The following is a 26,114-nucleotide window of genomic DNA, read 5'->3' as shown; positions in this document are numbered from 1 at the left end:
TCATCATTCAAAAACCTTTAATATCGTGCCACATCATCATACAATGATCTAAATTAAAAATGCATACAAAGGGATTCAAACCCAAAACCTCATTGAATAAAACACATGTAGAACCATCTTAGCTAGAATTATATCTAGGAATAAATCATGTTCTATTAATTCACATTTATATATAGTACAAGTATTATAATGTAGAATAAAAACAAAATAAATTAAAATAAGCTATTTTTGTCATTGTACCCACAAAATAAAAGTTAAGCGTGTAATATAAAAATAAAATTATTCAAATTATCATCGGGAGCGTTTTATTGGTTATGTTTGAGGCGATCCCGATGAATCTTCGAACCGTTTTATTGGAGGAGTTGCGCGGTGTGGCTACTCCGAGATTGGTTCGGGAGAATCTAGAGTAGTTTTTTCTTGCTCTCTAGTTAGTAGTAGTAGTTTTATTTCTTGTTTTTTCCTTTCTAGTTTGTTTTAAGGTTTTGTGTTTCTTTTTTGGGGCTTGCCCCTCGTCCTCACCAATAAAAAAAAAAAAAAAAAAAAAAAAAATTTATCATCGGGAGTGAAGCCCAGTTTACACACTATTTTATCATTAAAAAAATAATACTTTTAAAACAACTTTAAGTCTTTAACATGTCTTAAAGGATGTTAATTATATTAAGTTAAATGAAATATAATTAACATGTGTTAGATAATTATAATTTTACAAGATTAAATCTAAATTTTATATATTAGAAAGATAATACTTTTATATATTAAGTTACTCTTTAACAAGAGTAATAAATTAATTGTACACGTATGTTTTTGGAAGTTATGAATTTATGATTGCATGTCAATGTACTGGACTACTGGGGGATGTATATCTTTAACTTATCACATGGACGTTACGCGGTTTGTAAAAATAGAGGAAAGAGGGGTGGGAAACGAATCAAACGATGCTTGAAATAGAGAGAATAGGGTTAGCAGGAAAATGACAAAAATAATAAAAATAAAACCATGACATATCTTGTCAAAAAAAAAAAAAAAACCATGACAAAGGTTTTTAACCGTCATAAGCTACCCGGGTTATAAAACTGTAGTAATTTATTTTTATCACGTCAAAGCTTACCGTGTATTTGGATAAAGAAAGATGAAGGAAAAGAAGGGGAGGGAAGAAAGATGAATTTTCCTTTCAAATTTATCCGTTGTTGGAGAGATTAATTTCTTCATATTATTCCCTCCATTTCTTCCCCCTTCCAATTGAATTCTTCCCTCATTTGTTATCCAAATGAAAGATTATTCATCCCTTCATTTCTCTTCCCTTCCTTTCCATCTAATTCCTTCCATCCAAACAAAGTGTTAAAGTCGATATAAGTAAAGCTGCCGTGATTATTTTTTTTTGTTTTTACTTGAAGGGTTTTTAGCCGTCGTGGTACTTTCAATTTATTTCCATTTATTTTTGAAAGATTACAATGGTTTTCTTGGCAAGAAAAATTGTTGTAGATTTTCAACAAACCGTATGGTTTTACTTATTGACTGTCGTAGAAAAACTATTGTTATTTGACCGTTTAGGCCCTGTTCTCTTCACCTTAAAAAAATAATATTAAGTAAAAATAATTTCAGTTCAGTAAAAATAAGTTCAGTTCAGTAAAAATAAATTCAGTTCAATAAAAATAATTTCAGTTCAATAAGAATAAGTTCAGTTCAGTAAAATTCAGTTTTCTTAAGGAAAAATTATAATAGAGAATCAGTAGAAATAATTTCACTTCAGCAAAAATAATTTCAATGTAGTAAAATTAATTTAAGTTCAGTAAAAATAATTTAAGTTCAGCAAAAATAATTTCAGTTCAGCAAAATTATGGTGAAGAGAACGGGGCCCTATTAGTGAATATTCAGTAAAAATAACCTTTTTTTGTGACGAGTAAAAATAACCTTTTTAATTCAATAATTATAAGCTTAATTTAGCAAAAACAATATAAATTCAACAAAAATAAAAATCATTTTAGCCAAAAACCTAATTATTATCCGTGCGTTGTACGGTGATGATAAATATTTAACCTAATTTAAATTATATGAGATTAATCATTATTATCATCATACATTTTTCATTTAGTGGGATTTTAAAGTTTACTTGCTCTTTTCTTCTTTTAATGTATTTATTTCATAATCAAATGAGTATGTTGCAGTAATCATAATACAGACGTTTTGAAAAAAGAGAATTAATATAGTTTTGTATGTGACTTAAGAATTTATTTTCAATATATTATTAATACCTTTTCATCACGAAATTTATACCATCTCAATGCTATTATAGTCATTTGGATTATCAAAGCTTGGTGGTTTCCATAAGAGTATTATTTGTATCTTAATTATTATATTTACCTTCATTGGAGTTATGTTTTCAATGAACTCATATTGTTGTGCAGACATTTTCATTATCCTGCATGATTAGAAAAGTTACTATCGAATAATCATAATAATTGACATCAATATGAGTAAAACTAAATTGCAAATTGAAATATGGAAGAATTTTTTTTTTTTTTGACACAAACCGGAAGCCTAGCTTTATTAAGTCATCAACTTTGCAAAATCAATACAAGTTGCCTCTTGTATTTCATAAGGGTACTCTTCTAACCAAACACTGACATTCATTGAACTTACAACTCAAATTTGCTAAATTATGAGCAACACCATTGCCCACCCTTCTAATGAAAGAAAATTTGCTAAACTTGAGGTTTTTTTTTTGAAAAATTTTTACAAAAAAAATTGATGACATCATACAACAAAATGACGGGAATTTTTTTAATGTGGAAGCGACACTTTCTTTATAGGGAGTGAGATTAATATCTTTATAGCATGTGTGTGCTCATAAGACCCCTCGGGAAGTTGTTGTGGGCAGAGAACATGAGGTCGACGAGGGGGAGGATGCCCAGGCAGGCTGCTCCGCGACCAGCCCGCGGTCAGAGGCAGGCAGCCTGCGGAGTATGCTGCCAGCAGCAACCCAGCTTCTGGACAGCACGCTGGGTTGCCTGCGGGCGCTGGTGTGAGTATGCCAGCAGCAGGGCAGCAGGCACGGGCTGCTGTGGCCGTGAATGAGCAGCAGGCAGAGGCCATTTTGGCTGTGAATGAGCAGCAAGTAGAGGATGTTTTGAGGGTGAACGAGCAACTACAGAATATGGGGAAAGGGATGAGAGAAAAGAAGGCATCGGTGAAGCTTCGTGACTTCGTTACTCACACCATACGGAATAAAAGTGCATCATCACCCGTGACATCGACTTCCTTAGGTACTGAATTTACATAAACACATTCTGTTAGTCCTCATTGTTTTTCTGTACAACATAGAAAATATGTAGCTGCTGATACAGGAGGCAATGAACCGAGAAATTTTAAAGAGGCAATGAAGCATGAGGGCTGGCGCAAAGCCATGGCTGATGAAATTCGGGCTCTAGAAGAACAAGGTACTTGGACTCTAGAGAAGTTGCCACCCGGGAAGAAAGCACTTGGGAGTAAATGGGTCTACAAAGAAAAATATGATGAACACGGAAATTTGCTGAGATTGAAGGCGAGGCTTGTCATATTTGGTAATCATCAAGTAGAGGGTCTAGACTACAATGAGACTTTCGCCCCGATAGCAAAGATGACAACAGTACGAACTTTTCTTGCTGTTGCTGCTGTGAAAAATTGGGAGGTTCATCAAATGGATGTCCACAATGCTTTTTTCATGGTGATCTGGAGGAAGAGGTATACATGAAAATCCCTCCTGGTTTTGCAAATGATAACTCTGACAAAGTTTGCAGGATGAATAAGTCTTTATATGGCTTGAAACAGGCTCCTCGGTGTTGGTTTGCGAAACTAACCACCGCATTGAAAAATTATGGCTTTACACAGTCATACTCTGATTATTCGTTATTTACTTTGACGAAAGGGAATTTACAGGTGAATGTGTTAGTGTATGTTGATGATTTGATCATTGCAAGCAATGACAAAGCTGCTTTGATTAATTTTAAAGCATACTTAGGGAACTGTTTCAAGATGAAAGACTTGGGAAATTTAAAATATTTTTTGGGGCTAGAGGTAGCCCGAAACAAGCAGGGATTTTTTATTTGTCAGAAAAAGTATGCCATGGATATTATTACAGAGTCACTATTTTCTGATGCGAAGCCCGCAGACTTTCCTATGGAGCAACATCACAGGTTGGCTCTAGCAACGGCTGAATTATTACAGGATGTTGAGAAATATCGCAGACTTGTAGGTCGTTTGATATATTTGTCTGTGACAAGACCTGATTTGACTTACTCTGTTCATATTTTAGCTCAATTTATGCAAAATCCTAGAATAGGGCATTGGTATGCAGGTCTGCGGGTTGTGCGGTATTTGAAGAAAAATCCAGGTCAAGGTATTCTTTTGAGGTCCGACAGTGCTTTACAGTTGGAGGGTTGGTGTGATTCGGATTGGGCGAGTTGTCCTTTGTCTCGACGATCCTTAACTGGTTGGCTAGTCTTGCTTGGTTTCTCTTCGGTGTCATGGAAGACCAAGAAGCAACCCACGGTTGCTAAAAGCTCGTCGGAAGCGGAATATCGTTCGATGAACGGTGTTTATTGTGAATTAAAGTGGTTGAAATAACTACTTCGTGACTTGGGCGTACGTCATGAGAGTGGGATGCGCCTATTTTGTGATAGTCAATCTGCTTTGTACATTGCTCAGAATCCGGTGTTCCATGAGCGCACAAAGCATATTGAGGCAGATTGTCATTTTATACGAGATGCGATAGTGGATGGTACTATATCTCCTTCTTATGTTCCTACAACACTACAGTTGGCGGATATATTCACCAAGGCCTTGGGAAAGGTAAAATTTGAGTTTCTTCTTAAGTTGGGCATTGGAGATTTGGGTGCTCCAACTTGAGGGGGGGTATTGGGATATATTTTAGGAAATAGGATATTTGTGAATATTGTGTAAATATTTCCTAGAATATTTTGTGCTTATCTTAGGATACTTGGCCTTGCCCTCCAAGTATACCTAGCTATATATATTGTAGCGGCCGTATTATTGTGAATGAGAATTACAGAGAACAAATTACATACAAACGTTTAATAGTAATAGTTCATAGATTATCATTTCAACAATAATAAGGTATATAAAATAAATAAATTAATAATGTACGCATATTTTCATATCAATTACATTATACTAAAAGCGAAACTTAGAGGTACACTTGGCAACATAATGTAAAAAATTTTCCCTCCAAAATTACTTACTTAAAAAAACCATTTTCACATTAAAATAAGGTTTGTATCTAAATTATAATTTATACTTCAATTACATTATACTAAAAGCGAAACTTAGAGGTACACTTGGCAACATAATGTAAAAAATTTTCCCTCCAAAATTACTTACTAAAAAAAACTATTTTTACATTAAAATAAGTTTTGTATCTAAATTATAATTTATACTTTGTACAAAATCTAAAATAAACATCCTTAAATATCAAATTGCCTATTATAATTAACCTATTACATCATATTTAATTATTTTCTTTTTTATATTTTTATTTTATACCTTTTTTGGTAGAATTTAGGGTCTGTTCACATTTACTTAATTTCAATTCAGTTCAACTCCAATCAGTTCAGTTCAGTTCAATTCAGCTCTTAAGTTCCCTCTCAGATAGAATATTCATTTCAGCTCAATTCAGTTCAGTTCAGTTCCAATCAGTTCAGTTCAGTTCAGCTTCAATCAGTTCAGTTCAGCTTCAATCAGTTCAGTTCAGCTCAGTTCAGTAAATATGAACAGACCCTTAGTGTAATATAATTATTTATTAACCGTGCATTGCACGGGGTTTTAAGCTAGTTATAAATAAAGTTAGAAACTTCCAAGCATCTTCTTTAGAAACTTCGAGGCAGCTTCACTTATATCAAAACAGATCTTTACTAAAAAAGAAGAAGAAGTAAAAAGCTCACTCCCTTTCAAAAAAAAAAAAAAAAAAAAAGGTAAAAAGCTCACTAGTAGTATAAATGTATAATCTTTGTATTGCTAACCTTCGCATATCCTAGCAGCAAACCCAAAAATTCTTAAAATGAATGCCTTAGGTAAGCAATCATGGTCCGAAGAATCTGGAAAACCTAGCGGGATAGGTTCTGTTGATCGCGGTGATCTTGTGCCTGTTATTATTGGTAAGTTTGATCGATGAATATGATAGATTTGTTAATATCCCACTTGTAATACTTGTAGTTTTTTCTCTGCATTATTTAATTTAGTTCCTTTATATTATCAAACAAAAATTCTCCCTTGTTATTTATCCCACCTATTCATATACTAACATTATATGCTAAATTTAACTATAATTATAATTTTATTATTGATAACAACTAATTATTATTTTCAATTTGATTAAATAAAATAACTCTCCTAACTAAAAAGCTCTCTTCTCTCTCCTAATATTAAAACCCTCCCGTAAACCTAGAAGGCTCGCAGGAGATCCGGCGCCGCAGCCGTTTCTCCGACGAGTGTCCTCCTTTTTCACTTCTTTTTCTCTGTGAGGATCGCCGCCGAAGAGTTTCAGTGCTCCTCCTCTTCTCTTCTCTTCTCCTATCTTCTTTCCCCTTCTTGATCTGTTGTTCTTTTAGGCGTCTCCAAACTCCGATCGACGCCCTCATCCCTTCTCTTAAAAACATATTAATCTCAGTTTAGGAGGTGTTTTTGTAACCCTTCTCCCGGCTAAGAAGATTTAGAGAAGCCCATGTATTACCCACCTTAGAGAGGAAGGTTCGAGTTCAAAGGATTTCGTCGGCGAAATAAGAGGTCTAAGGACTAAGCCTAACGCCGTCGTCATAAAGGTCATTGGTATTTTGACCGTGAAGGAAACGGTGAAGTTAGGGTTAGGGTTTCAGGGGTCCTTGCGCTAGAGGGCTAAGCCTAACGCCGCCGTCAGGACTGGTTCGTGACGGAAACAGTGAAGTTAGGATTAGAGTTTTGAGGTTCTTTGCTGTTATGGTTTCGGATTGTGGGTCCGAAAGGGGCTCTCTGATTTGGTCGGCTTACCTAAGTATGTACTTTCTTCTTGTTATTCAGAGTTTGCTTTATTTTTTAAAGTTACGTATGGTTTATTCTAGCGTTTCTTGGTTGTTGTCCTGTATTTCTGGTTATATTAGCTATAATTTATTGAATGGTTGTGTGCGGAGGGAGTTTGGATCCCTTGTTAAGGGATTGGGTTTTGTTGTTGTGTTGAGAAAGTTAGCATGGGTTGCCATTGTTTGGAGGACGAACAAGAAGTAGTTGACCATGGCTAGGGTGAAGTGTGTGTTATGGTGGAATGATTATGGTTGCCATTCTGCTCCCTTCTTTATAGTGATCATTATGATCATTACTCTTGAAATTTTCTATCCAAAGCAGGCGCCCAAACTTTGTTTTGGGGTTTCTCGAGCCTCGACGTTGTAAAAGTTTTGCCAACAAGAACAGCTTTTGAAGGAAAGGTCACATGTCCATGTGATCGGTTTGAAGGCCTTACTTGGTGATAAGTTACTCTTTGCTCTCTTTGTGTTTTGAAGTAGGTATCTGCTCTTTGGCCTATAAAAAGACCCTAATCCGCAATATGTCCGGCCAACCCCAGATATGTAATATGGTTTTTAATGTCGAAAGATGTAAAGGCTTAAATGATAAAAGCCATGTAGTAGTAAGTTTTAGTTTTTATTTCGTATGTTGTAAACTCTGACTTTATTAATATAATTTGTTATTGTCAAAAAAAAAAAAAAAAAAAAGAAAAATAGTTTCGGTAGAAAAAATTGAAATTAAAATTTTTTTTGTGAAAATGTATAATATGGATATTGATATTCGTGTTTAAAAAAAAAATATTCCAATCTTTCACAAAGTAAATTTTTATTGCATTTTAATGAAAAAACATTATAATAAATATTATTTTTTTTTTCAAGAATATAAACAATACTATTGCTCATAATATGATCTACATCTAAATGTCAATATCCATATTTTTTTTTTTACAAGAATATCAATATCCATGTTAATACATTTTCACATAAAAATGTAGATCAGCCATTTGCATTATATTATTAAAGCTTACAGGTCTATTCTATATTCTTCCTTAAAACTTTATATGTCCTACCGTTGTGATTATTATGGGAAAAGGGAGTACTGATTAAGCCATGTGGCAGCCTACCATTTGGCTTTGCGCTACAGCCCGCTGCAGAAAAAAACTTTATGCATTTGCTCCTACATCAAAACCACGGGAAGAAGCCAAAACATTAGTACTAGACTACTAGCTGGCTAGCCAATGTGTGTGGGTCCCACTTCCACTGGAAAGTTACTTCATTGTTATATTTATTTTACTTTAATTTTATTTTTTTGAGCTTGCAGACGCGTCAGAAAAGCAGCATGAGGAGGAGGATCAATTAAGCGGAACAAAAACAACCCAAAAAATCAAGGACGGAGGGAACGAGCAAATGTTGATGTTGAGCAAAATTTTGATTGCAGTTTCTATTTCCACCATTATCTCAATGGGGGAAGAAGTTGGGAGTCTCAATGTTGTGATATTATTTGAAGGGTTGGCAATAATTCTAATGGGTATTGGAATGCTTTTCAAAGTTGGATTACCAATGTTCTCTAGATTTATACAGAGACTTGGTCATATTAGCTGTTTGGTGGGTATTATGTTTATGCAGGCGCCGATGCTCCAGTTACCCTCTAGCTGCGCTTGGATCCCACCTTTTGCCGTCGCTGCTATTCTTGCCACAGCTGAATATATGACTGCCGAATACTTTTCAGACCATTCCCAATTTCATAAAAGGTACGGAGTGTAGTAATTCTTTTGCTCCAAATCAGGCTAGATAGTGCGTCACATCTGGGGCAGATGGAGGACTGACAGTCCCTCCACTCCTCAATATATAGAGCTCTGTTATTGTTGTTTAAATCATACGATTATTTATGGCGTTTTACGTTTATAGATATTGTACTTTTGTGTTACAGTATTAAACTAGTATAGTACCCATGCAATTGTATGGTTTTAAAATCATTAATAAGTATCAAATATTCAAATCTCACAAAATCAACTTAAGTAGCTTAGTGCATAATAGTGAAATACTTTACATTAATTTGTTATTCATCACAATAATTGTACATAATTTTATCACAATATTCCATGTCTTAAATATAATTCAATACTGAAGAAAAAAAGTTTAGAAATAAATATACAAAAAAATTTATGACATTAATAAATTTAATATACAGTCAATAATATCTTTTGCTACAATGTAATACTTGTATAAACTTGATTAAAATAAGTAGGATATAAGTTAATTGATATATTTATGGGTAAAAATTAAGTGACAAATTTTTTTAATCACATAGTAACAAATTAATTAAATGTTTAAGTGTAGCTTGAGTACCCTATATATGTTTTAATATAAATAATAGAATTAGTAGTAGCTCAATACATACTAAATAGATAATCACATAAAATCATTGAAAATAGAAGTAACGCCAAAATCTTACTATTTTAGTAATGTAGTAATTTTTTTTTTTCTTGAAAGAAGTAATGTAGTAATTTTATTTTATTTTTAATAATTTAGGAATTTTAAATTATTACATAATGGCAAAAAAAAAAATATATGATTTTGACAACTTCATACTTCAAATTATTTTAGTATTATATATATGGTTTAAATACAAGTATTATATTATATATGATTATATATTGTTGTCAAATATGATCGTAATTTATTTAGGTAAATATCATTTCTTAAATCAAAAAAATATATTCCTAAGATTTGATAGGAAATAAAAAGATGTAAGATACATATACTGTTATACTATTAAAATTGCTTTATTTAGGATTGCAAAAATGAGCGGGAAAATGTTCAATGATATAGCGACATGTGTCAAGTTTGATTCTACTACCCTCTGTTTTAGTATATACTAGTATAGTACCCGCGCGTTGCACGGTTGTGATAAATATTTTTTCCATATTTCTTTTATATATTTGTTGTTGATATCATTTTAATATTAAAAAACATGTATATAGTCCTTTTGTTTGTGAAGGGTTATTATTTAATGTTGCATTATAATAATTATTGCTTTTTTTTTTAAATGATAGTTAGACAAAATATTTTTAATAGTTTGTTATCTATTGAGCTTATATGTTTAGAGTGGAAGCTTAAAAGATGTATTTAAATAGCCATCAATATCTAATATTGTTGTATATTGGAAAGATTCAAAAGTAGTATAGAGTGTACAACAACATTGATGCCAAATTCAAGTTTCGTAGTTAAATTAAATATTACCTTTGGTACAAATCACTCGCAACTTTGGGTATTATTTGTGAGATATAAAATATATATTCCAAATTAAAGTTGTGAATAATTTGGACTGAAGGTAGTTTTAGTTTTAAACCTACTTAATCCTAAAATTTAGCAAGTAAAAGGAAGGAGAAAAAATAATTAAATAAATTTATGACATCATATAAGTAAATTTGTAAGGAAAATTTTTAATAAGAGCTTGACGCGTAAGACACTTTAAGGGATCAATGACATCAATACGTTTTGTTTTAGTAATATTTAATAGATATAGATTTAAGCTTGCTTTTCGATGAAGTCACCCTGATCTGAAGAGAAAGAATGAGAATTCTAGAAGAGGGCTAAGGAATTTAAATTACTCGTAATAAATAAAGAAATAATCAATCTAAATGGGTAAAAGTTATGAAGTACTTCCTATGATTTCGTTGAGTTTAAGATATACCTTTTTTGTTTGAAAACCCGAGTTTAAGGTATACCTGATTATGCTAATAAGATAAATAATTAAAGTGACGGTGGCATGCCTTGACCTTTTATCTCTCTCTGTAAATTGACTCATGTGTCCTTTATCCAATCATAAGACCTACTCCGTGTTACTTAGTATATTACAGTACGAGTATGATTAATGACTTAGGGCGTGTTCACATTTACTTAATTTCAGTTCAGTTCAGCTTCAATCAGTTCAGTTCACTTCAATTCAGTTCAGTTCAGCTCAGCTCTTAATTTCCCTCTCACATAAAATATTCATTTCAACTCAATTCAGTTCAGTTCAGTTCCAATCAGTTCAGTTCAACTCCATTCAGTTCAGTTCAGTAAATATGAACAGACCCTTAATGGGTATTAAATATTCTCTTCAAAGTTTTTAAAAGTATAGTAACTCACAAACTATTCTTGAGTAAACTCATACTCCGTATTTCTTAAAATGGGATTAGTTCCAATATGTTCCTTTCTTTGAACCTTTTGCATGCAATTGGTATGTATTGTCCCATAACTATAAGAAACTCAATTACCCACGGCTACTAGTGTCTGACTTATCCAAAAGGGATTTTGATATTTCTTTAGACTGCGTTGAGGGAAATCCACCAAAGTCAGGTAGATAAACTCCTTTCCCGCTGTTCAACTAAACAGGCATATAATTAAGCTTGATATCTTTTTTTTTTTTTTTACACAAAGCTTGATATCATACTAATGTAAAAATTTAACCACTAAAATGTAATATAAACATTAATGAATATTTAAGATTCTAAACTTTTTATCACTCCCTCCATTTTATAATGTTAATTCCATATGCAATCAATCACATAAAATAAGAAAAGAAAAATATTTGGAATCTGACATCAAATTACAAAATAATTCATAATTAGTTTACCTTATTTAAGTTTTTTTTTTAATTCTTTTAGAAGTCATAATTGCATAATTAAAGAAAAATTTGACAATTACCACATTCTGTTATGTCCATTTCAGCAATTACCACCTTCTATTTTTTTTTTTTTTTTGAAAATTACCACCTTCTATTTTCAAAAACATCAAAAGTTACCACCTTCTTACCCCTCAACTACCACGTGAAGTCATTTTGGGCTCATTCTTTCCTTTTCCTCCCTATTTCCCCTCACATTTCTCATTCCTAACTCAATTCTCATCCCCCGGCCCCTTTCACTTCTTTTTCCCCCAAACAATAAAAAACACTTTAATTCACTCCTCCAAATCAAAATTGACGAAAAATTATTGGTGGTTTGGGGAAAAAAAATGAAAGGGGAGATGAGAATCCAAATAGGAATGAGAAATGTGAGGGAAATAGGGAGAAAAGAGAAAGAATGGGCCCAAAATGACGTCACGTGGTAGTTGGGGGGCAAGAAGGTGGTAACTTTTGATATTTTTGAAAATAGAAGATGGTAATTTTCAAAAAAAAGAAAAAAAAAATAGAAGGTACTAATTGCTAAAATGGATATAACAGAAGGTGGTAATTGTCAAAATTTCCCTAATTAAATGATAGAATTGAAATACAAGTATATTATGGTTGTAAATTAAACTAATTAACCTAACCTTATTAACCTTTATTTAAATTTTATATTTTCAAACTAAACTTATTTAACCTGAAACAAGGGATAAGATGGACACAAGCCTTAATAATCAATTGTAATTGTCTCTCTTTAATATATTAGTATTTGTAGTCCACTTTACGGACAATTTTTCAATGGCTACAATATTTTTCTAGCCATTGTAATTATTGAATCTAAACCGTACATTTGTCATTATAAATTGACTTAGATAAAACTGTGGGTTTCTCTTTCTCTAAACCTAACAATTGCATCATGAATCCCCTTCCTCTCCAGACTCTCTAATCATCATGATAATACTCCAAAATAAAAACTTGTTACCAAAATTCCATCAATCACCATCTCCTCTGCACCTTACTTTATTTATTTATTTATTTTCCATCAAAACCACTGATGAAAGTGTTAAGGGTGTAATTATTGGCAGGTTACAGAGTATATGTCAATAGAGAATCAGTTTTTTTTTTTTTTTTCCTCATGCATGCTAAAGGAGGAAGCCCCAGTTTCTCACCGTGAGAAACGAATTCGTTTCTCATGGGGGCATTTCTGTGAATAAATCAACAACTTTTTCAACTTTATTCAACTGTGGGTCCACAATATTGAAAAAGTTGTTGATTTATTCACGAAAATGCCATCATGAGAAACAAATTTTGTTTCTCACCATGAGAAACAGGGAATTTCCCATGCTAAAGGGTGTAGATATATCAAAAGTAATGTAGTAGCCGCAATTTTCATGTAGCCATTGAATAGTCTTCCTACTTTGGGGGTAAGGGCTTTTCAATAAACTAAGTAAAGATGGAAGACCAAATTCAAGACAATAATTGAGTAGCAATAAAGAAGTTCAAAAATATATAAAATATTAGTCAACCGCTAATTATAATGTTGTTTGATCTTCACCTGAGCAATAGTAGAGGATGACATGATTCTGATGATTGGGTATAAACACACTACCTCTTAACCTGAGTAGCAGTATGGAAAGCTTTTGAGACAAACAGCTCTAACTTGAATCATCTTAATTTGTTGAGTAGATGTGGATATATGATTATTTGAAGTTGACCTATGTGCAAAAGTTCCAAACTTTTTCTAACTATTTGTTTTCCTTCGAGGTACACCACATATGTAGCTTTTGTACGTTTTGCTTCTGAATGTTATGAAGATCTCCAAAGCTTCATATAAATAATAGAAAGTTATAAAGTCCCAAAAATATAATAAACGAAGCTAAAACACGTTAGAGAAAAACGTACATATATATTGTTTGCATGCGCTGATATATTGTTTCATATACGTAGTATATTGTTCACTTTTCTGATGTTTGATGATTACATTCATGTTTAATAAAAGAGCTTAAAGAAGCAAAAAGAAACTTGCGCTGAATCAACTTAATTGATCCATAAGGAGTATATTCGGATGATGATTTAATTAACTGCATTATTATAAGTTGCTAGTTTAATTCGGGGATTGTATAAAGAGAAAATTATTAAAAAGGACCTTTTTAAGTGAAAATTTGTGAAAAATGACCTTTTAAATTGTATTTTGTTTGTATGGGGTACTTGGGTGAGCTTGTATGGGTGGTCTACGCCGGAGCTTCGGGCTTGACTATCACATACTAGTCACGTGACTAACATGTGATTGTCAACGCTATAGCTCCAGCGTTGACCACCTCGCAAGCTCACCCAAGTACCTCATACAAACAAAATACAACTTAAAAGGTCTTTTTTCACAAGTTTTCACTTAAAAGGTCATTTTTTAAAAAGTCGACCATTTAAAAGGTCCTTTCTCACAATTTTCTCTTGTATAAAAAAAATATATATATACGGAAGCTGCAATTTTTTTACCTATAGATGTTTTATGTTTTGTAATAATTTATTTGTCTATGTCCAGCTACATTAGCTAGGTGTTTCGTGATGTTTGATTTATTACACTCTACCAATCTTTGATCAGTCCTAGTGCATGGAAAACCTTCGTTGTTGAGGAACTTTGCCGGGCATAACATAACACGCTGCATGCCTTAATTTATTATGTGGGACCCTGGGGGTATTGGAAGGGAAGAAGGTCTGATGGTTGCAGGGCAGTAAGTCAGTAAGTCAGTAAGTGGAGAACCAAAATAATTTTAGTAGTTGGTCATGGTAAATTGGTAATTGGTTACATTAAAAACTCCATACATTCACTCACACTAGCACTTTCATAATTCCCAATTCTCTTGATTATTATTTCACAGTAATGGAGTAATGGACTATGTCTATGATTGAACTCGGGGTTAAGGTTGAATTATAACCACTCAGTGATTTGACATACATGTAGACTAGACCCCCTTTACATTATTATCTATGCTCTATACTTTCTTGTTCCATCAACTACAATTTTTGTCCTGCCTAATCTGAGAAATCACAAACAATAAAACTTAGCTTACTCTGAATATAGTGCTGGACAAATCTGCAAGCAAGGATGGGGCAGATTTGTGCAGGCAGGGACGGGGCAGGTGTGCATGCAGGGGCAAGGCAGGGGAGGAGGGCAGTGGTGCGCAGGCAGGGAGGTGGGCATTAGTGTTCAATCGCAGGGGAGGTGGGGCACTGGCTTGCAATGGCAAGGGAGGAGGCAGTGGCATGGAAGAACGGAAGGGGGGAGCGATTTGCAGGCAGGGGAAGCTTGCGAAGACAGCAGCAAGGAGGGTGGCTTAGTGACATGCATGGAACGATCTCTTTATCTCTCATGATTTTATAGAGGAAAGGTTCTTAAAAATTCAGCAGGTATGACTTAAACTTCCCTACACGACCTAATCCCATTTTCATACCAGTATGGCTTTATTCATAGATTTAGGCTTAGTTACACGATATGTTGTTAGAGATTTAAGATATTATCAAAAACATATGTGCGATATATTTTCCGTATTAACAATATTAGCAGGATAATATACTTAGGATTATTTATAGTAAATTTTGTCTAGAACTACCCTAAAGATATGGTCATTTGTAAACAATTATCCATTTTTTTTATTTGTTAATAACTACCCAGAATTTAAGAGAAGTTTGGGTAGCACTACCTATTAACGTTTTCCGTCCAAAAAAACCGTTGATGGGGCCCACTTTTTCACTTTTTTCACTCAATTAACTCCTCTAATTACCTTCTCTCTCCACCCAAATTAACTTCCCTAATGATAGGTCCTAATTTGTACATATTTTAGGTGCTAATATACACTCAATTGTTTATGGATTTAGAAGTCTAAGTTGTATTTTTACATTATTTGCTTAGGTTATGCTCTATTACTCTCCGCTTGTGTGTTTTGATGAATTTCAGGTGATTTTGATGCAAATGGATTATGGTTAGCTAATCTTGAGTATAATAATGATGAAGTATGAAGCTACGTTGCTCTAGGATCTCATATCATGTCTTCGAGATGAAATAAGGATAGAAAGAAGCAAGGGTGTTGATGAAAGACTTGGCAAATATGAGTCCCGCCCACTAATTTGATGATAACTTTTGATCTACAAATGATATTGGAGTGATTCAAATTTCATTGGAAAGTAGACTTCAAGAGCTTTCCATCGATATATTACACGCCTCAAACAAAGATCTGGAGCTCAAGTTATGACCGTTTTAAGAAGAGCTACGCGTGCAGCAGCGAGATACACGAACGTGCCCTATGCTTACTCGCCCGTGTGTGGACAATTCCTGGACAATTAAGCCCGAATTAGTTTCCTAATTCTATCCTAATTCCTATATTTATTATAAATACTCCTTGGCTTTATTATCCCATAACCCCCATTAGTTTAGAACCCTAGTTTTCTCTCTAGTTTTATTTTATTAATTCAAGTATTATATTTTCTTCATCTCTTTCATTTATTTTATTTCTTTTATTATGTCAGAGTAGATTATTATTCTAGGGTTTGGTTTAACCCTAGCCATGATTGATACTTGATTTATTCTTTGAAATTCTCAATTAATTGTTATATTGTTCATGCTTAATTAATTGTGCTTATGCCAATACTAGATTAGAGATAATTGGTATTGAGATTATTCCTTTGTTTTAATCGACGAAAGTTGGGTTTTATCGGAATCGAATAGATTAATTAAGGGTTTAGAGTTCATCATGAAAATAGTTGAATGGATGATTAGGAAGTTAGAGTATTGTGCTTAATGTCTCTAATTTGCATGATTCCATGAAAATAGGCTTGATTGTGATTAGAGAAGCCATTGATAACTCGAAAGAGACCTTTGGTATTATATCTAGGGATTACTTTTCCTTGTGAACATATAATTAATTGGTTGGGGTAAGAATTTGTCTTGCATTGATTATGCTAGTGGTGATACTTGATTCTAGATGTTTTTATTATTTGATTTTCTTGTTTTAGTAGTATAATATTTTCAACCCTATTTTGATTGACTCGACTAATTTTAATTCATAGTAACCAATATTGATACTACCTTCTCTGTGGGATCGACCCTAACTTACTCTACTACATAATTAGGAGGTTTAGTTAGGTATTATTTTTGTTAGGTGTGCGACCGCCTATCACCTAAACCCTAGAAATCAAAAACCCCCCAAATTTAGACATCCTACCAATTAAAATGGTGAATTAGACATCCTACAAATCCTACCAATTACAATGGCCAATTAGTAATTAAAATGCAATTGAAATTATTCTCAAATTCAAAATAACCCCCTAAAACTCAATTGAACCAAACCCCCAATTTTTTTGAACCCTTAAACCCTAATCCAAATCACTAATTTACACCCAAGTTATGTTAATTGCGTTCAATTAAAACTTGTATACAAATACAATAAACAATAAATTAAAAGGAAAGTGTGAAACATTACGAATAATTGAAAATTTGTGTTCAATTGATTAAATATGTTCTCTTGGATTTTTTGAGTGAGAATTGAGGGGAATGTAATTAGGGAGGAGAGAGAAGGTAATTAGGGAAGTTAGTCAAGTGGGAAAAGTGAAAAAGTGGGCCCAATTACATCTTAATTGGACGGAAAACGTTAATGGGTAGTGTTACCCAAACGTTTTGTAACTTTCGGTAGTTTTAAACAAATAGAAAAAAATAGGTAGTTGTTCACAAATAACCCTATCTTTACAGTAATTCTAGACAAAATTTCCTTATTTATATTATTATATAATGAATATATCTTTAGAATTTATAGTTATAATATATCTTTTAGTAAAAGTCTTATTATTTATATAGCTATCTAGGCAAAGATGAAATGTCTCCAAGTTTGTCTGGAATGAAGTTAATGGAGGGGTAAACATTAACAACTCAGGGCTTGTTCTGATTGACTGGACTAAACTGAGCTGAACTGAACTAAATATTTTATGAGAGGAGGATATTAGGATGTGAACTGAACTGAATCGAATTGAAAATAATCTGAACAGAACAGGCCTTGAAATTTTTTTAGATATGTTGGGTGGGTACAACATATAGATAACTAAGTGGGGTAATCTGCTATAAAAAAGTTACAAAGAGGTCACATATAGCCGAATTGTCGAATACTAGTATACTACCCCCATTCGAGTTACACAAACTTTCATATGCGGCTGGCCATACCGTGTGGCCAGCCATAATTTTTTATTTTATTTTTTTTTTGAAAAAAAATTCTACAGTAAACCACGTTTCTTCTTCTCCAGATAGCAATTGGATTTTCTCTCTCCTCCTTTTTTCTACACCACAAATATGGGTTTTCAATTAGGCGAAGATCGATGATGCTCCTTATCAGATTGTTGCAATTAATGTATAAACTATAAAGAGAGAGATAAAAGATAAAAATTTGACTAATCTGATTACATTTTACACACTAAAATTGGAGATACTCTAACCTCATATAAATAGATTTACAACTCTAAAAACTAACAAATCTATAAAGTAGAAACTAATAAACAAGTGGGTAACATTAAGTTTGTGAAACGAAAAAAACCCTAGCCTCCTTTTCTCTCTTTTCTCTCCTAAACCTAGTCTCCATTGTCAATTTTCAAGGGGCTTCCATCGGATTTCACCGGTGGAAAGCCCCAATCTTTATTTTCTTTTAAGCTTTTTGTTTTGCGTTACAATAATGTCTCCCTCGAAAGAAAGGGTTTATATCCTTCGAAAGACAAGGTTTTTTCGATCTCCTTCGAAAGACAAGGTTTTTCGTACTCCTTCGAAAGACAAGGTTTTATTGGTGCTTAATTTGGTCTCTGGTTGTGCGGAGCTACTATTGATTAGGGCTCGGATTCGGGTTTCGGAATCAGCACAAGAATTAACTATCTTACAAAACTGTGAAGCGACGACGGATCTGAAAGGAATGGTGTCCTTCGAACAAGTGTACTATTCCGTTAGCGGGTTCAGAATTATTAGAAAGCTAATATATTCAGTAAGGTCAAGTGATCGGAATGCCTGGGTGGAGGCCGCTTCCGATCAGTAATATTAATGGATAATTAATGTTACAGCTTAATCTTGACTGAACCCTTCGGGTCACACCCAAGCATTCAACAAACCGAATCGACGAATTAATCCGGAAGGAATTAATGAGTCAACCGAGTAATATTTATTTAGACGTCGGAAATTCGAGCTTGGAGCGTCGAAACCGAGCGTCGGAAGTCGAGTCGAAAAATAGTGAAAGACGAGACGAGAAATAGTAATAAATCAACAAAAGACCAAAATACCCCTAGCATCGGAATGCCCTAGCAAACCGAGTGCTAAGGGCATATGGCCGAGCATGGTGGCTAGCATGCGCACCAAGCCGAGCCTAGGCTGGCTGGTGCGTGCTAGCGCACCCATGCTAGCATGCTAGGCGCGCCAGCCCGCAACTGCTAGCAGCAGCACGGCTGGCTGCCTAGTGTTGCTAGCCAAGGCACAAGGCCAGCAGCAAGCCCGCACAAGCATGCGGGGCATGCTGGCCAGCAGCAGCAGCAGCCCGCATGCAAGTGCGGGGCTTGCTGGGCCTGCTGTGCGTAGGCTGCCACGGACAGCACCACATGGCAGCCCACCTTGGCTGCCTTGGTGCCCAAGGGTGGGTGCCATGTGGCTTGAGGTGCATGTGTGTGTGTTGAGTGTGTTGGCCGGATATGGGAGAGGGAGTGGGGAGCAAGTTTGGTCCCCCCCTTCTCCAAATGGTCCTCACCTAACCACTCACATGAGCTTGCCACTTGTTGATTTATTACTAGCTTGATTATTAATTTTATTTTAGCTTTAAAATAAAATGGAAAAATCAAAGTATCCCACATTGATGGGAGAGCAAATGATACTCCCATCATTTCCTATAAATACCCATGTATGGGCATTGGGAATGATGCTTGAGTAAGAGTTGAAAAAGGCATCACAATTAGTGAAAACCTTTGAACTCAATATTATTACTCGGGTTTTATTGGTCGGGTCTTGCTAACCCCAAGACATTGGACCTAGTCGGTTTTGTTGGTGCGGGTGGACTTCGTTGGAGGTCTCCGTGCGAGCGGGACTTGAAGCTTTCAAGTAAGAGCTCACTTGGAGCGAAGCACGCGTCAAAGGTAATTAGCTTAACTTAATCTTGTGATTAATTTAATTATGTTCATGGTTTTATTTATTGCGAGTGCGTTCTTGGTTTTGGGTTTATTTCCGCGGTGAGTCGGACTCACCAAACCCCAACAGCGGTATCGGAGCCTCGCTCGTTTATTTTTAAAATCATGATATTTTCAAGGTGTTATTATGGCTTATTTTTTTCTGGTTTTAAGTTGCTAATTATATTAGTAACTCGTTTTTGTAATTTTAACCTCGTATTTGAGCTATCTTCAGCCCCGAACTCAGATTTCGACCCAAAAATAGTGAATTTTGGGTGGAAAAGGTGTTCTGGAAATGGTTTTACCCTTACAGGGCTCGGGTTTTAGCCAAAAAACGACCAGAAATGCATTTTTCGAGGGATTTTTCGTTTTGACGAAAAATTTTAAGTCTTTCTAACCTTGAAAATTGATTGCATATTTATGGTGGTTATGTATATGGTTCTTTCCTTATTTTATATGCAATTTTAGACCACTTTAAGCATGATTACTTGGTAGTAATTGGTGCTTGAAAGTTTGGTTTTATTTTTTCACATAATTGCAAATTAATTGCATTGAGTGTGAAATAGTTGTTATTTGATGCTTCCAAAGTATTAAAGATTCAATCTTTACTTATGATAAGTGATTGAAACTTTGAGTTACTAAATTCCATGAATTTTGGTTAAACTTTGTTGATTTAATCATTTTTTAGTTGATTGGAATCATAAAGTTTAAAACTTGTGATAAAAAAAAATTAGTTTATCTTCATATTGGAAGATATAATTTTTTCATGAAGTCACAAGTATTAAAGTTGGAGTCTTTATTGAACTCATGTTCATTTTTCCAACTCCCTTTTTGAAAGGAATGGTGTCCTTCGAACAAGTGTACTATTCCGTTAGCGGGTTCAGAATTATTAGAAAGCTAATATATTCAGTAAGGTCAAGTGATCGGAATGCCTGGGTGGAGGCCGCTTCCGATCAGTAATATTAATGGATAATTAATGTTACAGCTTAATCTTGACTGAACCCTTCGGGTCACACCCAAGCATTCAACAAACCGAATCGACGAATTAATCCGAAAGGAATTAATGAGTCAACCGAGTAATATTTATTTAGACGTCGGAAATTCGAGCTTAGAGCGTCGAAACCGAACGTCGGAAGTCGAGTCGAAAAATAGTGAAAGACGAGACGAGAAATAGTAATAAATAAACAAAAGACCAAAATGCCCCTAGCATCGGAATGCCCTAGCAAAGCGAGTGCTAAGGGCATATGGCCTAGCATGGTGGCCAGCATGCGCACCAAGCCGAGGCTAGGCTGGCTGGTGCGTGCTAGCGCACCCATGCTAGCATGCTAGGCGCGCCAGCCCGCAACTGCTAGCAGCAGCACGGCTGGCTGCCTAGCGTTGCTATCCAAGGCACAAGGCCAGCAGCAAGCCCGCACAAGCATGCGGGGCATGCTGGCCAGCAGCAGCAGCAGCCCGCATGCAAGTGCGGGGCTTGCTGGGCCTGCTGTGCGTAGGCTGCCACGGCAAGCACCACATGGCAGCCCACCTTGGCTGCCTTGGTGCCCAAGGGTGGGTGCCATGTGGCTTGAGGTGCATGTGTGTGTGTTGAGTGTGTTGGCCGAATATGGGAGAGGGAGTGGGGAGCAAGTTTGGTCCCCCCCTTCTCCAAGTGGTCCACACCTAACCACTCACATGAGCTTGCCACTTGTTGATTTATTACTAGCTTGATTATTAATTTTATTTTAGCTTTAAAATAAAATGGAAAAATCAAAGTATCCCACATTGATGGGAGAGCAAATGATACTCCCATCATTTCCTATAAATACCCATGTATGGGCATTGGGAATGATGCTTGAGTAAGAGTTGAAAAAGGCATCACAATTAGTGAAAACCTTTGAACTCAATATTATTACTCGGGTTTTATTGGTCGGGTCTTGCTAACCCCAAGACATTGGACCTAGTCGGTTTTGTTGGTGCGGGTGGACTTCGTTGGAGGTCTCCGTGCGAGCGGGACTTGAAGCTTTCAAGTAAGAGCTCATTTGGAGCGAAGCACGCGTCAAAGGTAATTAGCTTAACTTAATCTTGTGATTAATTTAATTATGTTCATAGTTTTATTTATTGCGAGTGCGTTCTTGGTTTTGGGTTTATTTCCGCGGTGAGTCGGACTCACCAAACCCCAACAGCGGTATCGGAGCCTCGCTCGTTTATTTTTAAAATCATGATATTTTCAAGGTGTTATTATGGCTTATTTTTTCTGGTTTTAAGTTGCTAATTATATTAGTAACTCGGTTTTTCTATTTTTACCTCGTATTTGAGCTATCTTCAGCCCCGAACTCAGATTTCGACCCAAAAATAGTGAATTTTGGGTGGAAAACGTGTTCTGGAAATGGTTTTACCCTTTCTGGGCTCGGTTTTTAGCCAAAAAACGACCAGAAATGCATTTTTCGAGGGATTTTTCGTTTTGACGAAAAATTTTAAGTCTTTCTAACCTTGAAAATTGATTGCATATTTATGGTGGTTATGTATATGGTTCTTTCCTTATTTTATATGCAATTTTAGACCACTTTAAGCATGATTACTTGGTAGTAATTGGTGCTTGAAAGTTTGGTTTTATTTTTCACAGAATTGCAAATTAATTGCATTGAGTGTGAAATAGTTGTTATTTGATGCTTCCAAGTACTAAAGATTCAATCTTTACTTATGATAAGTGATTGAAACTTTGAGTTACTAAATTCCATGAATTTTGGTTAAACTTTGTTGATTTAATCATTTTTTAGTTGATTGGAATCATAAAGTTTAAAACTTGTGATAAAAAATTAGTTTATCTTCATATTGGAAGATATAATTTTTCATGAAGTCACAAGTATTAAAGTTGGAGTCTTTATTGAACTTAAGTTCATTTTTCCAACTCCCTTTTATTTTGTCAAAATCTCAAGATTAATTTAAAGTGATTAAATTAATAGTGAGAAATGCCCTATTTATTTTTGTTACACCAAGTTAGACCAATTTTATTAAAGAATGATTCTTGGTAATAAATTTGGTTAATTGCTTTGGATGAATTATTTAAGTTGGACTTGTTATTTTTCATTTTTCCTCAAAAATTGATTCTAAAATTAATTTAGAATTAATTTATAATGTCACACGCAAAATTCGATAATTTTCGAAGCATTAGCACGCAACACGAGGCCTAAGAGCCCCGAGCTAGCTCTCAGCCAGCTGGGCTGCTCACGCAACCCATATGTGGCTGCCGAGGCTGCTGGGTGCCTCGTGCCTTGGTGCGTGGTGCTGTGTGTGCGAGGATTGGCGTGGGCTGCTGCTCGCTGCCAGCCACACCCCGCACCAGCCAGCAACGAGCAGCAGCATGGCGCAGCAGCAGCCTTGTGCTGTGCGCGCTGTGCTTGCTGCCACGCTTGGCTTGGCTGGGCGTGGCGTGTGCGAGCACAAGCAGCCCATGGGCATGCTTGGTGTTGCGGGGTGCCGATGGTTATGCTACGAGCTTGTTGTACGGTATGTACGATTCAATAATTAGCATAATAACCCCGGGTTATTAAGTCGATGCTATTTTAAGTTAATTTTAGCAATGCTTAATATGTAAACAAGGGTAATTTTGGGTTCCAAGTCTTAGTGCTAGGCACTTAGACATTATGGAATACGTAATTTTGCTTAACTTGTCGTTTTATTTTAATTAATTTGTTTATTTAATTAAAATTTTGGAGGCTAGGCCTCGGGTGTATGAGCGACATTTGCAAAATTAATTTTGACAAATATTTGGGTTCACCGACTTAATTAATTGGATTAATTAAGTTTAGATGCGGAATTTAGTGGGAGCGTATCTTAGTCATTACCTTAACCGGATAAAACAACTTTGACTAGTTTAATTAGGCGTGTTAATTGAATTAACCACCTAGATTAATTACTAGTTCGCGCGCGGTTTTATGAATTGTTACTTGTTTGATCGTTGTAAAATGCATGGGCCATTCACAGATAGTGAATGGATGAATGGAATGTAAAATTCTCTCACAGGTTTTATTAAATGGCAACTAGTGGGGCCCGATTAGGATAGAAAATACGGACTGTGATCCGTGATGTATTTTTGTAAATCTAAATACGGTCTGCGAACCGTTGAGTATTTTTGTACCTTAATATTTAGATTAGTCCTAATCGTAGACACTAGCAATTATATTTTTTGGTCAAGTCTTGAAGACGGGGTTCTTAGAAGACGAAGCCATTATATTGCAAAAGAAGACCTTTTGAAGACTTGAAGATCTCAAGGGGTCATGCTAGTTGCCAAATGCATCTCTATTTATGTTTTCGATATATATTTATGTTTATATATATGAATTATATGTTAGATGCATGGTTAGGATTTCAAATGTTGAGATGATTAATTAAGTTCACTTAAATCAACCAACATAGAAACCCTAGGTCCCTTAAAATTGAGTAAAACTTGCCATTCCAAAACACACTTACCAACCGAACGAGGGTAGTGGTGGGCTACGCCAAAGCGAGGCATCACTACTTCTCCAAGGAACGTAAGGCATACTAGGTATGCAAGTGGTTTTGGTTATACTCAACGATATGAGTGATGGAGTCCTAACATGTCGTGGCAAAGTGAATAAATTGTTTAGAGAGCATGGGATGCGACGATTTATTCAACCAAGAGTGGCTTGGAGCCATTAGCAAAGCGTTGCTTACCTTAGGAGATTGAGTGTTAAGACAAGCCAAAGCATGCTTAACCACTCTTTGTTTCTTTGGATCTTGGAATCGACTTATTCTCACCAATATTGGGGACAATCTTTAATGTGTGAATAAGACGTTTTAAATAAGTTTGATTAAAATGCATGATTTCAATCTTATTTAAGTATAATGAATGGTTTTAAATTCTTTCAATTGTAGAATCATGTCTTCAAATAACTCGAACAACTTACGCTCAATTCTCGACAAGGAGAAATTGAGTGGGCCAAATTTTCTTGATTGGCAAAGGAATTTGCAAATTGTTCTCATGCAAGAGCAAAAGGAATATGTCCTTGATGAGGAAATGCCCGAGACTCCCAATGAGGAGGTGACTCAAGCTGCCCTAAATCGATGGCAAAGTGCCAATCGAGATGTCAAATGTATTATGCTGGCCACAATGTCTCCTGAGCTTCAAAAGACATTTTTTGAAAAGGAGACGGCTTTTGAGATCATTTCTGAATTGCAGAATATGTTCCAAGAGCAGGCCCGAACTGAAAGGTTTGAAACCCACAGGCAGATCCTTGAGAGCAAGCTCAAGAAAGGAGAGCCAGTCAGCCCACATGTACTCAAAATGATTGGATTGTTTGAAAACATGGGAAGGCTTGATGCGGGGTATTCAACCGAGATGGCAATTGACATCATTCTCCACTCGCTGCACAAAGGCTATGATCAGTTCAAGATGAACTATAATATGCACAGCATGGAGAAAACCCTCACCGAGCTTCATGGTATGTTGAAGCAAGCTGAGCAAACGCTCAAGGATGAGGGAAAGCATGACATGCTCATGATTAAAAAGGGCAAGCCGTTCAAATTTTTGGGCAAGAAGAAGAAAGGCTTTAAGGGGAAAGGTAAGAAGAAAACTTTTTCGCCTAAGTCTAAAGCTACCAAGGATAAGAAGGTAGCGTCTTCTAAATCTGATTCCGAATGTTTCTACTGTAAGAAGAAGGGACATTGGAAGAGAGATTGCCTCAAGTTCAAGGAGGATAAGAAGAACGGAACCGTTGCTTTTGAATCAGGTATATTCGTTATAGACTTTAACTTCACTAGCTTAACATCATGGGTATTAGATACCGGATGTGGCTCACACCTTTGTTCCAATTCTCAGGGACTAAGGAACGCTAGAAGGCTAGAGAAGGGAGAGATTGAACTCCGGGTCGGCAATGGAGCCAGAATTGGTGCCGTATCCGTAGGAACTCTCAGTTTGTCTTTGCCCACCGGGCTAGTTTTGGAACTCGATAATGTTTATTATGTTCCCAACATTACCAAAAACATTATTTCAATTTCGGCGTTGGACGCCAAAGGTTTTGAATTTCGAGTAAAGGACAAAGAATGTTCATTTTATCTCGATAATGTTTTATATGGTATTGCACATTCTGAAAATGGTCTTTATGTGCTTTCATTAGACAAACAAGTTTATAATGTGAATAATGATACCAAAAGAGCTAAGACCATGGAGTCAAATCAGACTTACTTGTGGCATTGTCGTCTTGGCCACATTAACATCAAACGCATCAAGAAACTTCTACAAGAAGGTGTTCTTGACTCTTTCGATTTAGAAT

The 26,114-nt window shown here is 35.3% G+C and overlaps 1 protein-coding gene across 3 annotated transcripts; it reads left to right on the top strand.

Moving 5' to 3' along the window:
* The first annotated feature begins 5,931 nt into the window (after nucleotides 1-5,931).
* On the top strand, nucleotides 5,932-16,158 carry LOC145599247 (uncharacterized). 3 transcript variants are annotated; one of them, XR_014103715.1, is made up of 5 exons: nucleotides 5,932-6,149; nucleotides 8,347-8,553; nucleotides 8,652-8,776; nucleotides 14,753-15,078; nucleotides 15,626-16,158. XR_014103715.1 is itself a non-coding variant. In XM_081655647.1 (4 exons), the coding sequence occupies exons 1-3, from the start codon at nucleotides 6,053-6,055 to the stop codon at nucleotides 15,042-15,044; spliced, it is 819 nt and encodes a 272-aa protein (XP_081511773.1). In that variant the 5' UTR covers nucleotides 5,932-6,052; the 3' UTR covers nucleotides 15,045-15,078; nucleotides 15,626-16,158. The 3 variants fall into 3 exon arrangements, 2 of the variants coding, with proteins under 2 accessions (XP_081511773.1, XP_081511774.1); XM_081655647.1 differs by having other exon boundaries at nucleotides 8,347-8,776; XM_081655648.1 differs by lacking the exons at nucleotides 14,753-15,078; nucleotides 15,626-16,158 and having other exon boundaries at nucleotides 8,652-9,134.
* Nucleotides 16,159-26,114: the final 9,956 nt, after the last annotated feature.

The sequence above is a fragment of the Chenopodium album genome, chromosome 20 (assembly GCF_948465745.1).
Source record: "Chenopodium album chromosome 20, dcCheAlbu1.1, whole genome shotgun sequence".
Taxonomy (NCBI): domain Eukaryota; kingdom Viridiplantae; phylum Streptophyta; class Magnoliopsida; order Caryophyllales; family Amaranthaceae; genus Chenopodium; species Chenopodium album.
This window is presented reverse-complemented; position numbering and strand designations above follow the sequence as displayed.

Bases quoted from the DNA above. Each gene is read 5' to 3' on its own strand.
- LOC145599247 (XM_081655647.1), top strand. From the start codon at position 6,053: ATGAATGCCTTAGGTAAGCAATCATGGTCCGAAGAATCTGGAAAACCT. The intron at 6,150-8,346 runs GTAAGTTTGATC...TTGAGCTTGCAG, and splicing joins TCTTGTGCCTGTTATTATTG to ACGCGTCAGAAAAGCAGCAT. The intron at 8,777-14,752 runs GTACGGAGTGTA...CTCTGAATATAG, and splicing joins CATTCCCAATTTCATAAAAG to TGCTGGACAAATCTGCAAGC.